The 11,645-nt window shown below is 36.4% G+C and overlaps 1 protein-coding gene across 1 annotated transcript in view; it reads right to left on the bottom strand.

Moving 5' to 3' along the window:
• Positions 1-79: 79 nt before the first annotated feature.
• The window catches only part of MOV10L1 (Mov10 like RNA helicase 1), a 39,776-nt gene continuing 28,210 nt past the window's right edge, over positions 80-11,645 (bottom strand). The window contains exons 18-26 of the mRNA XM_069801942.1: positions 11,245-11,391; positions 10,430-10,551; positions 9,499-9,598; positions 8,892-9,056; positions 7,218-7,391; positions 6,290-6,439; positions 4,531-4,638; positions 1,960-2,097; positions 80-1,175 (exon numbers count right to left, since the gene is read on the bottom strand). Of these exons, the coding sequence (XP_069658043.1) occupies positions 1,080-1,175; positions 1,960-2,097; positions 4,531-4,638; positions 6,290-6,439; positions 7,218-7,391; positions 8,892-9,056; positions 9,499-9,598; positions 10,430-10,551; positions 11,245-11,391 (1,200 nt within the window). The 3' untranslated portion in view covers positions 80-1,079. The remainder of the gene's footprint in view (positions 1,176-1,959; positions 2,098-4,530; positions 4,639-6,289; positions 6,440-7,217; positions 7,392-8,891; positions 9,057-9,498; positions 9,599-10,429; positions 10,552-11,244; positions 11,392-11,645) is intronic.

The following is an 11,645-nucleotide window of genomic DNA, read 5'->3' as shown; positions in this document are numbered from 1 at the left end:
TAAGAACTGGAAGTAGGGTTTTTAAGTATGCTTGGCTTAAGATACATGAGTATCTCCACTTTACTGATGTTGAGTATCATTCCAGTTCACATTCTGGATATATTACTGTAACAGTCCCATAATAAAATTACAAGACATATATGTCCTTGGGATGGTCCAGTTTTAGGATGCACTACAGAAGTCTGAGAAAATTGAGAAGCTGAAAAAATTATAAAGTACGAAAAAGCTAATGTAAGAGTTCATCAATTTCTTCTCTGAAACTTGTAGGATTCAGGCATACTGTTATAGATTCAGGCATACTGTTCTATGCAGAGGCATAAAATTGTACACATTTTAAACAGAAAAGCAATTAAGTTGCCACTGCTATTGTATACTGTTAAATTTCAACTTCTTCACTCCTTAAAAAAAAGTATTAAAAGTCTTTTTTGGAGAAACTTCCAACCATTTCAGAACATGTGCCTTTCCCTCAGGACAAAAGGTGCTGGATTTGCTCATTACCAAATTTCTGTTAAATATTCTTAATTTCAAAACAGATGAGGACTGAATGCATCTTGAACACTGAAAAACTAGTCACATCTGTCAGTTAAAGGGACTAAGATAAAAATTTTGCTTATCTTTCCACAAACAACAATTTTGATTAAAAAAGAAAAAAAATGTTTGATCTAGTAGATAATACTCTTGTAACAACGTATTACATGTTACTAGAAGGGACATGTTTAAATCAATCTTCAAGCAATTTTCTTTAATTAGAGTACAGTCACCTTAGACATTTCCCCTGCACCCCCCCAACCCCAAATCCTTATGGTCGTCAAATATGTAATGCAACATTTAGAGATACATACAATACCAAAGTTAACAACAGCTCTTATTTAATAGTTAGTGCTTAGACTCTTCTTATGGGAAGAAAGAAAATACAATTGCATTACATGTTATTATGTCTACAGTACTTAAAACTGCAAAATCAAATCTTACTATGATATGACAGGTTGTTGTATTTATCAATCTTTCAAACGATTACTAGCTTTAAAAATATTGTAAACTGATCCATATCTAGCAAGGTTAAAGCGAAGACCAGACACTCACTTCTGCAGGCATTCCAGCTCTGAAGGCAGGTCACAACCTACATAAACTCTATTCATTAAACTGTATTCTAACAGTGCACAAAAACAGGGATCCTACAAGAGAAGATTAATGTTTAATTTAAATCATGCTGCTCTGTGAAGTTAATTTTCAAACAAATTAACATGGCACATGAATGCAGGAGATTTAATAGGATCTTTTCCAGAAACAGAACTCTACAAATGGTACAAGCATGGTGTAGTAACATGGGAGGAAGATACCTACAGTTGCTGTAAGTTACATTTGTTGCACATAGCTGTAGGGAGACTGAACTTTCTATTCAGACCATTTCTGGAATACTGCTTTCCTTCTTGTCCAGAAAGTCAAACATAACATCTTAGCAGATATTAAGAAAAACTCACCTTATTCCTATGGAGGACTGTGCATGGGTTCAAAAGGAGACCACCTCCCTGGTAGGCGGTTATATTAATTGGGAATAATCACTTCTACCACCCTCCATTCAAAAAGTGAAGCAACTGCATTTTGTGAAGAATCTGATTGCATAAGATTATTCAGAACATGCTTACTAGACTTGCAGGCTGCTGGAGAACTTCAGCATCAAGGTTCTGACCTCTTCTAAACAGAAAAAGGCGGTAGGAACCCGTATGCACAGATCAGCATTACAATTTCCTTTGTGCTTGGAAGGCTACTGTGTAGGTGCCTGAACAGTCCATACTTATAGGAACCTATGGAGTTCAGATATTCCCAAATGCAGACTGAGTACAGCGTACCAATTCTTAACATAATCTGATGTTCCCTCACATCAGATTAACCCCCCAAATCATTCATTTACTGTGACAAATACCACATGCAATTCAAAGATATAAAAACAAAACTTACTTTCACAAGAACATGAGGATTTCCCACGACAATCAGCAAAGCTTTTGCTCTAGTAATTGCTACATTAAATCTCTTCGGATTAGAGAGAAAGCCCAAACAGTACATGTCATCACCAAATAAGCCTTCATGAGATCGCACCTAAAATTAATCATGGATAATTTTAGAAATAGAGTAATGAGAAAGCAACTTACCTAGCCATAGTATAACTTTAACATACTATTTGCTTACTGCAGCAATCCACAGCTCAATGTCAACAATGCACAAGTTAGCTTCATAATCCAAATTTCAGCTAGCTAAGTATTTCCCACCATTGGCCTTCCCACAGAAGGTCTATTCTCCAACAGTCTGCTAATGCAACTTCAGCAATTTCAAGAGAATGGTGTACTAGTTTTAGTTTAGCATCAGGACTATCCACTGTAATTTGAAACACAAGATACCAGAATTGCTTCATAAAAAAAGTGATTTTATCTTGTCAGTAGATCAAATGCTAGAGCTGCTGGTATTCTAATTTTTACAGTTGAATGACAATTCACAGTGTGTCTTTCTGCAAGTCTTCTTCAATAGTCTCATCAGTGTGCTTTGACTAGCTTAGAAAAAACAGCCAAAGCAACTAGTGTGCTGTAACTACTGCTCATTAAATTTCACCTCTATCTCTTTCATCTATATTTGAACCAATCTTTGATAAAAGAAGATTTTCATGACCTAAATAATGAGTTCTTATAAATAGGAGCATAGTACATAGTTAGAACTACTTTAAGAGAGAAACAATGCTGGACTGAAAAGCTATGGTATGACACAGAACAAAGAAAGTAAGAATAGTACCACTATGAAAATACTACAAACTCTTCTCCCAAGCCACAAAAGAATGCCCCAAACCCAACTGTTCCTCCACCCCAGCATTCACTCCGCTTTGCCAGTGATCCAGCACAGATTTTTACTCCTGTCCAGGAGTTCAGTGTGCCTACAACAGTGCGTATTTGATGGATGTTGTCTCACAACATAAAGGATTGGTATCACATATCCTGGTAGCAAGATGCTGTCTGCAAAAAGCCTCAGTAGCTGTCAGCTGACTTAGCTGCTGCTTACACTTCTCAACTCCACGCTGATTTCTGTTTAAAAGCACAAAGAACTGTCTCCTGTCAAGAGCCCCAGCCAACAATCTTACATGCTTGAGAAGACAAGGGACAGAAAGTAGGACATAAAGAACCTGCTGTAGTTTTTCCCTTTACGGGGCTTTCATGTGAATTCAAACACCAGGGATATGTGCATGCACTGGCATAATATCTAGCATTTAGAGAGGGAACTGGCATACGCCTGCACCTAACCTCAGTTCAACCGCCAAGTCTTCTGAAACCTGATGTCTCAGCTGCTCAGAGAGGATTTCCACACTCTAGTTAACTGCCCAAAAACTATGACTACATCTTTGTCATCTGCAGGTAACGTGCACTGAGATCTTTCAGAAAAAACAGACGTCTGCTGAAGCACACTGATCATCAAATTTGCAAGAGAAGGTGAGAGACAAGGGCTGCCAGCTTCCAAGTAACAACAGCAACTCCCTCCCACTACTCTGACACAATCTTCTTTTCCCCTTTGTCAAATACAAGGGATGGGCTCAACACAAATCCACAAACATCATCTTCCCAAACGTGTGCATCTTCCCACATTTCCTGAATGCTCCCTTTTGTCAGCACTTTTCTGAAAGACCTATTTATTGCACAGAGCAAAACTAAATACCCCTGCATTTTCATGGTTATCTAAAAATCTCTAGTGATGCAGTTTACGTCCCTATACCTTCACACTTCCATAGATGTGGTCAACCAAAACCAACTGTGAATAAAGGAGGTGATGTACTATTAAAATGATAGCCTGTGACTAGCATACTGCTGAAGTAGAAACACAGCATGGATTATTTTTTTTTTTCCCCCGGACCCTTTCTTCAAGGCATTTGATAGCTTCAGATTCAAAAAGCTAGCACCTTTACCAACATCCCTATAATACAACCAGCACAGCACTTAAAGTGCACCATCAAGATGATCAAGAAAGACTACCAAGTGCTCTCCTACCAGTGCAAAATAAATAAATTCTGATAAAGGGTATTCAGCTTCTAGGCACAGTCAGCCTTGGTGTCTAGAAAGTAGTCAGCTGCATACCATTAAGTGACAGTTCTCAAACTGAAGGTGAAAAAGAATGAAAGAACCTACATCAGCTTTTTAAAATCAAATAGCAATTACTTTTTAATACTGTGACTTGCACAGTTGTCTCTCTAATATTTATAATGCATCCAGTTTCCATTCTCCCTATGCACACTTAAGTGAAAGGTACATTATTCACATGAAACTCTAAAATAAATTCAGCACGAGTATCTACAAAGGTTTAAGGTTTACCCCAAAATCACAGATGCTGTACTGTTTCATGCATTTAAAAATAAGCTCTGTTTTCAAATACTGTAACAGACTGACAAAAACATAGCTTTCAAAAATTTTTATTTTTAAAAGCTCAATATCAAAAAGGAAACATAGACAATTAGACATATACAAAAACTCTCCACAGGACCACAACAAACATACATACTGTTGATAAGATGATAACCATGTACTCCTGCCCCTGAAACTCTTCTACTGTGCCAACTTTAATGTCTGCCAAATCAATACTTCTCAGAAGAAATCGAATTTTTTCCACCTACCAAAAAAAAAAAAAAAAAGAAGCGTTTGAAGGAATTTATTTTTACATTTGAGAATATATTACTTCAGAACTGAAAACATACTACAATATACAAGTATGTGATTTAACACAGGGAATGCCAACACCAAGCTTAGCCATCATCCACTACTAAGCTTTTAAAATAAACTAATAACTTTTCCTAAGAAGTATCACACTTATTACACAACTTAGAAGGTGAAGCACTCACTACCATCATTTAAACAGAAATCAACAGATTTTTAATAATCCAGATTTTAATGAGAAGAACAACTTAGATCCATCAACCCTCTTCTTCCAGTGTGCATTATATCCAAAACCATGCTTACCACAGATGTGGTAGGGCAAGCAGCTTCCCTCAGCCCCTCAAGACTGTGCAGAGATTCCACCTTTGCTTGCCAGCTCCATCATGCAGAGTGAAAGACAGAGGTGAGATATGACCTTAAGTACCCTCCCCAAAAGAGAAAGGGAACAAGGAGTCTCACGCACTGGAATGCTGGTATGCATGGGATCAGTATATTACCATCTGCTAAAAGCTGCTTGGAGACTATACCTTAAGTGCTCCAAGAAATTTACCAAGAAATCATGCCTGGCTAAGCTAAGGATTACAGTCAATGACTACTTTGTAATCAGTGTTCCTGCAATACAAGGTGACTTTCTTGAAGCAGATGTTACTATTATATATCTTGCCTCATAGGCAGATGAAGGACATAATCACATGAAATGATGTGAAATGTTTTAGAGACTATAAGAGGTTCAGGCACATCAATACTATACATAAAAATTTGAAAAATAAACAGTAACTGTAAACATAGGCAGGTGCATACACCTGACCAGTAGGATCAGTACAGGCAGAGCTCTAATTTGCAAGTGAGATTTCTTCAGAAGGGGTTGGGCTTTTCCACATACCTCACAGTGTTTCCCCCAACCCACACATGCAAAGCCGTGAATACTGAGATGTGAACATCAAGAAAAACCAATATGCACACTGTCCAGAGCATCCTCTGGAAATGAAAGGAGATTTAATCTTCTTTTAAAATGAAAGCAGACATCACATACTTAGACTTGAATATAAATAGTTTTAAAAATAAAAGCACAGCATTTTAAGTTAACATTCAACATTCTCTACAGGTTTAAATAGCAGCACAAACGTCAAGTCTGACTACAGGACAGGTAAGAAGTCCCAATTCCTCTAGTTTCCTCAAAGCCATAACAAGGTGACATGCCACCTACTTCACTACATTTCCCTTTTGTTCCACTCCTCAGTGCAGAGAGTGACAGAATCAGATTGCTGTTCCAGCTGTTAGATAATAAATTCTTGACTTGCGCTCTTTACTCCCAACAACTGAAAAAATCTGCTTCTGTCTCCAAAACTGCAAGCAGATCTGTCCTTTATCATTTCCTGATTTTTAAAACTAAAAAAAAGTAGAATGCCATTACTGCTGTCTTTCTCTAGGTTTAGATTTCAACGGAAACATCATTAATGATTGATAATACGACTGTGTAATATGACACGCAACAGTGAAGTTTTCAGATATGCCTCCTTGCTTTAACAAACCACAGCCACAATGTGAATGTATTTCACCACAAGATGAAATACAGCAACTTTGAATTTCTTAGACATCAGTTTTACCTGTTTACGATATGGTGTAATCACTCCAATGTCAGTCACTGACACTGCAGCATTTTCATTTTTAGCAAGGTGGCAACAGTACTGCATTACTTGAACTGCTTCAGTTGGATTAAACCATGAAGGACTGTGACCTTCACGTGTTTCACTGCCCTGTATTAGTGGAAAGGAAACAAGATGATGAAGACTGGGTGCAGAAGTGACTATATTTATTAATAGATTATTCTTATACATCCTAAATGCAAAAAAAAAGTGATGTGATATTATATACAATTTCTCCTCTTTGCTATACACCCTTTCTGATGAACAAGTATCAGCTGACATTTTATATTGGTTTTTTAAGCTGCAGAATTTATGATGAGTACTTTAAGTGTGCAACAAAGGAGTTTAATCTCAACTCAGAATAACATGTGTTAGCAAGCTGGTATCTTGGTTTTGTGCAAGGTAGAAGAGTTCAAAACCAAGTATCTCCAAGCAGTGGATATTATCACTTTTTACTAACTTCTTGGAAGACTAAAGAAAAAGTTTTTTTCCAAAATACTATTTTTTCCCCTGCCTACTTAAGCCTTAATAATCCTCTAGTTTTAGAGGCTTGTATTCACTCTAATGTAGCAAACTCTCATCAAAAGCAATCTAGAGGCAGCTGAGTGTAGCCCCATCTTGGTCAATCTGCTATGAATTTAAATTTGTACCAAAATGTCTCCACAATACACTTCAATGGACAGCTGCTCACATTGTTAGCAAACATTTGACTTCAGTAGTTGTTTCTAAAACCAGATGGTCAGGAAGTCACATTACTTGCAAAAGAGAGTTTATTCTTTTTTTTCATATTCTTTCTAGAATGCATTCTACAGAAAACTCATCTACAACATCAGCAAACTTCTATCAGGCCTCCTTATTCATACCTTCACTACATCTACATTATACATACCCTTATTCCATGAAAAATTAATGGAAATCCCTTCCTGGGCAATTTCCCCCAGTGCAACAAAGAAGTTACTACTGAAGTATCTGCACAAACTTCTAGCTCCTTATGATAAAACAATTTAGAAGGCAAGGCAAGCAATGCAGAATGTGACCTGTAGTTCTTTACAAGTTTTGTGATCTGCAAAGACAAAAACCAAAATCTGTAACAGGTAATTATTCATCAGACTTCATAGTACACAGCTCCCAAGCAGATACTATCTTACCATCCTCTAGCATTTAGCTTTTCTAAAGCTGCCAAAGAACTGTATTAAAGGCAAAAGCTGCAGGTGTGATCTTATATAAGTAAATACTAAATAAAAGCAGTTTTGAAGGACCACCTCCTTCCCCTCCAAAGGAAAAAGAAAAAAGAAAGAAAAAAGAACAGAACATACATGATAGATGAATTGGTCATTCTCCAGTTTCTTAAAACATTTGATCTAAAGGCACATTCTCTTTTTTTTTTTTTTTTTTTTTTTTTTTTTTTAAGAGAGTCAGATTCTTTTCATGGGGTTTCCATGTATGTAACGTGTTTTTCTGAGGAAGTCTTCACAGGCAGAAAGGGACCATCAGAATAGCTAATAGAAGCTGGCCTTAGAAACCAGAAATGTATTTGTCTTTAAATGAAAGAATGGCTGTAAGGAAGCATTCCAGTCAGCAATAACCAGCTCAGAAAAAATATGTCCTGTAAAAAGACTAACATATGATACTCAAGTCCAACGGTATCCCTAAAGCCCTCACACTTCCTGCTCTCTCACTGTGCCAATTCTCCTTAAGCATTGTATAATGAACACAATAATGAAAAGTTTGCCCTAACAGATTTTAGGAGGAAGCATAACAGGTTTTTTGGTAGGCTGAACCCAACCTAAAGCATAGGGCCAAACACTCTCACTTTCCCCCTTAAAGTCTGCCATCAGATTTCCTCCCTCTTCTGCTTACATGGTCATCTAGTCATCTTTTGCTCTCAGTTTAATTCTTCAAATATATTACCACAAGAATGGGAAGGCAAGTTAGTAAGTTTAACTTTAATCCTATATTTCAGATTCAGACAATAATCTAAAGCAGCTGAAACATCTGTGCTCATTTATGTACTATGCTACCTCTGCCACTTAACATAGACTTCAGGTACTTCACCATACAAGAGTTTTCGGAAGCCATCCTTCAGAGAAAGAGGTGATAAAGAAACAGGAACAGTTTCTTTTTTCCCTTCCTGAAATGTGATGTTTGCAAAATTAATCTTTATGTTTAAAGAGAAGGCTTTGTTTATCTTTTTATATTGAAAGTAGAAGTTCTACTTGCTCATTTGTGGAAAATTAAGAAGTTACAGTAAATGTGGACAATGGAGATGGAAGGGAATTTTAAGCCATTATTTAGAATTCTGCTTTGTGCACATATTTGACTTATTCTGCTTAAGAATAGACAACCCCTTCAAAGAAGGGTTTTAACATGCTGGAGGGCTCAGCATCCTTGCTATTCAGAGTATATATTCAAAATAATCAAGCTCTCCTAGAGAACTAAAGCTCAAGCTAGACATATCACTAAGCATCAGGGAGCAAAAAGGTGGTAAGGAAACAGCAGGAACCACAGTTTCTCCTTTTTTCATTTAGATGAAAAAATTAATTAAAATCGTAGTTTTACTCACCAACAAAGGATTATATGCTCCACAGGCACTAAAAGCATCCTCATCTCTCAGATATATCTCTCTTGATGTCAGTCTTTCCAGCAAGGACATATTTAATCCAAAAGTCAGTGCAATTTTAGATTTTATTACTGGCCCTAACTGCTTTGGATCTCCAACAAGAACTACCTGTATATGCAATTAAAAAATCCATCTTGTATTAAATCAGTTATTAAAAAATATAATTTCAATAACAACATACACACTTCAGAATTCAAAGATTAATTTATATCAAGTATTCTGCCTTCCCCCAAACATCTAATCTGTTTGCAAAGAAGTGTTAGGCCTAGGACAGAAGTACATCATTGTTTCAAACTAAGAAAGCATATTTTTATTTTGACATCTTCCACACACTGAATCCTGTCCTACCAACGTAGACTTCTTCTTGATGTAAACCCACTTGTTTAAGTGTGGGAAATGGATATTGTGCATGAATAAGATTTATTACAAGTACTCAGAGTTCCATATTTGTTACTAGGAAGTGGCTGCTTGCATTCTACATCATTCAGAAAAATAAAAAACAGTAAACCATAACTTTTTTCCTTTCAGTAAATGATGTTAAGAGAACTACCTGTCCATTAGCTTCTGAAATCAACCCAATAGGAATCAGGCTCTCTGGTTCATTTGCTTGCCCTGCCTCATCCAGAATCACATGAGTGAAGTGTCCAAGCCTAGAATTAAATAACATGAACCCAAAAAAGTCCTGTTTTCAGATTAGTTCATTCTGCCACCCTGTGGTTGACCTCAGCAATTCTGTTAACTTCCTTGTCAAGTGTGCCAGGCAACTCCACACACACAGAGCAAAGATGGCTATTTTCAACACAGAATATACAAAACCCAACCCAATAACTTTAATTTGCCATTTGATTTCGCTTACATACTCAGGTATACATAACCACTGGTTATCTTAATTAAAGCATTGTTTATACTACAGTTAAGACACTTGGAAAAGCTTTTGTTTTTTTCTTGATTTCCTTCAGCTATTTAACTAGAACAATGCACTTGGTATAGCAAAGACAATCCCCAGGCTTTGCTTCTACCAAACAACTCAAGCCAGTTAGGCTTCAGAGTGTCCTTTTACAAAGTTAAAATCAAAGCAGAATCTTTAGTTAACAACACTTGACATGGTGGTTGTTTACAGTTAGTAAAGGTGGCTTGATAAAAACCAAATACAACATAATTTTCAGTGTGATAATTATTTTGAGCCACAGCGTTTGTCAACAGCAATATAATTTCCAAGGCTCCCACTGGTAGTGGAGGAGAAATTATTGTGTCAAAAATGTGTAACATTATTCAAGATAATTCTTAAATTTACCATGGAGAAAGTCTCTGCTGAAACATTACTAAAACCAAGTGGTCTTCTAGGATGACAACTTCAAAGTAGAGGCACATGCAATAAACTGTATTAAAACGGCTCAAGTTACAGTACAGAGGGTATCTAAAAACTCTGGGTTTTGTAGCATCCAGCTATCTCTCTGATATTCATATCCATAGTACTCTACCGTGTTGCTGGTTGATAAAACATTCCTGCACTGCTGCATGTGGTAATTATTATTCTGAACCACAATGCTTTCTGAATATCATCACCATCTTTGCAGTAAGGTTTCACCATGTCATCAATTTGCTGCAGAAACAAAAAGGTATTTTGTAGAACTAAATGCCGCTCTAAAACTAGACATTTTAATTTGAATAAAAAAGCCCACTGAAATCTATTTTAGAAGCCGAGCAAAACATTTAGATTTGGACCTATTCAAACACTGAAATGAATTCTTCATTAATTTGCCTAAACAAATCAGTGCATATGCAACACATCTGTTTTTTCTTTATTGTAAGGATCAAAATGGAACATACGGATGTTTCATATACATATTTGTATATATATACATACATATACACAAAATGCACACATGATGTGTGTGTGTACTGTATAAATATGACAATCCCACTTGCTTACTTTTCTGTGTAATTAGTCTTAATTTGGAGTCAAAGGCTTGCCTTCAGTAACACATTCTAGGATTGCTTTGTAAGTCAAAGCATCTTACCACATTAAAAACCCCACTAATATGTATGTGCTGCTTGTGGAGTTAAGCACTGCAGGAAAGAGGTTAAGATTCTATGCTCATACAATCAAATTAAGGACCATGATCAACATTTTCCAGTTAATCTTCTGGAAAAGCTGAAGTAGTATGTTCATACTTTGGAGCCTAAACAAGCCTAACCAGCCTAATAACCACTGATAGTTACATTACTAAATCAGTATTTTAAGATCAAAATATTAAAATGGAAATATTAAGTGGCAAATATCTATAATATTTACCTCTGCTGACCTGAAGCTAGCATTAACTCGGACCATAGCTCCTGGTTTTAACAGATTGCTTTGATGCAGCCGTAAGCATATCAGATCTGTTGCAGCATTTGATGGCGCACAAACCAAAATTCGACTACCTGGTAGAGTATAATGTATCTACATTAAAGAAGAGGGACATTAAAAAAGGTTATTTAGAGAAGTGGCAATAGGTCAAACATGCCCATTTTTTTTTTCACTGAATCCAGAATCCAGAAGAGTTTTGCATACACATTATAGTCATCTATCCTTCTGCAGTTCAAGAACACTAGTCTTGACATTCATGACTAAGTACTCTCTAACTGAGTGTACCAACAGCAGAATTAATTTATGGATAACATACCTGTGCTTCATGAATCTATTGCGCACTACTA

The sequence above is a fragment of the Haliaeetus albicilla genome, chromosome 14, assembly GCF_947461875.1.
Source record: "Haliaeetus albicilla chromosome 14, bHalAlb1.1, whole genome shotgun sequence".
Classification (NCBI taxonomy): domain Eukaryota; kingdom Metazoa; phylum Chordata; class Aves; order Accipitriformes; family Accipitridae; genus Haliaeetus; species Haliaeetus albicilla.
Note: the sequence above shows the minus strand (reverse complement) of the source record. Positions and strands in the feature narration are given on the sequence as shown.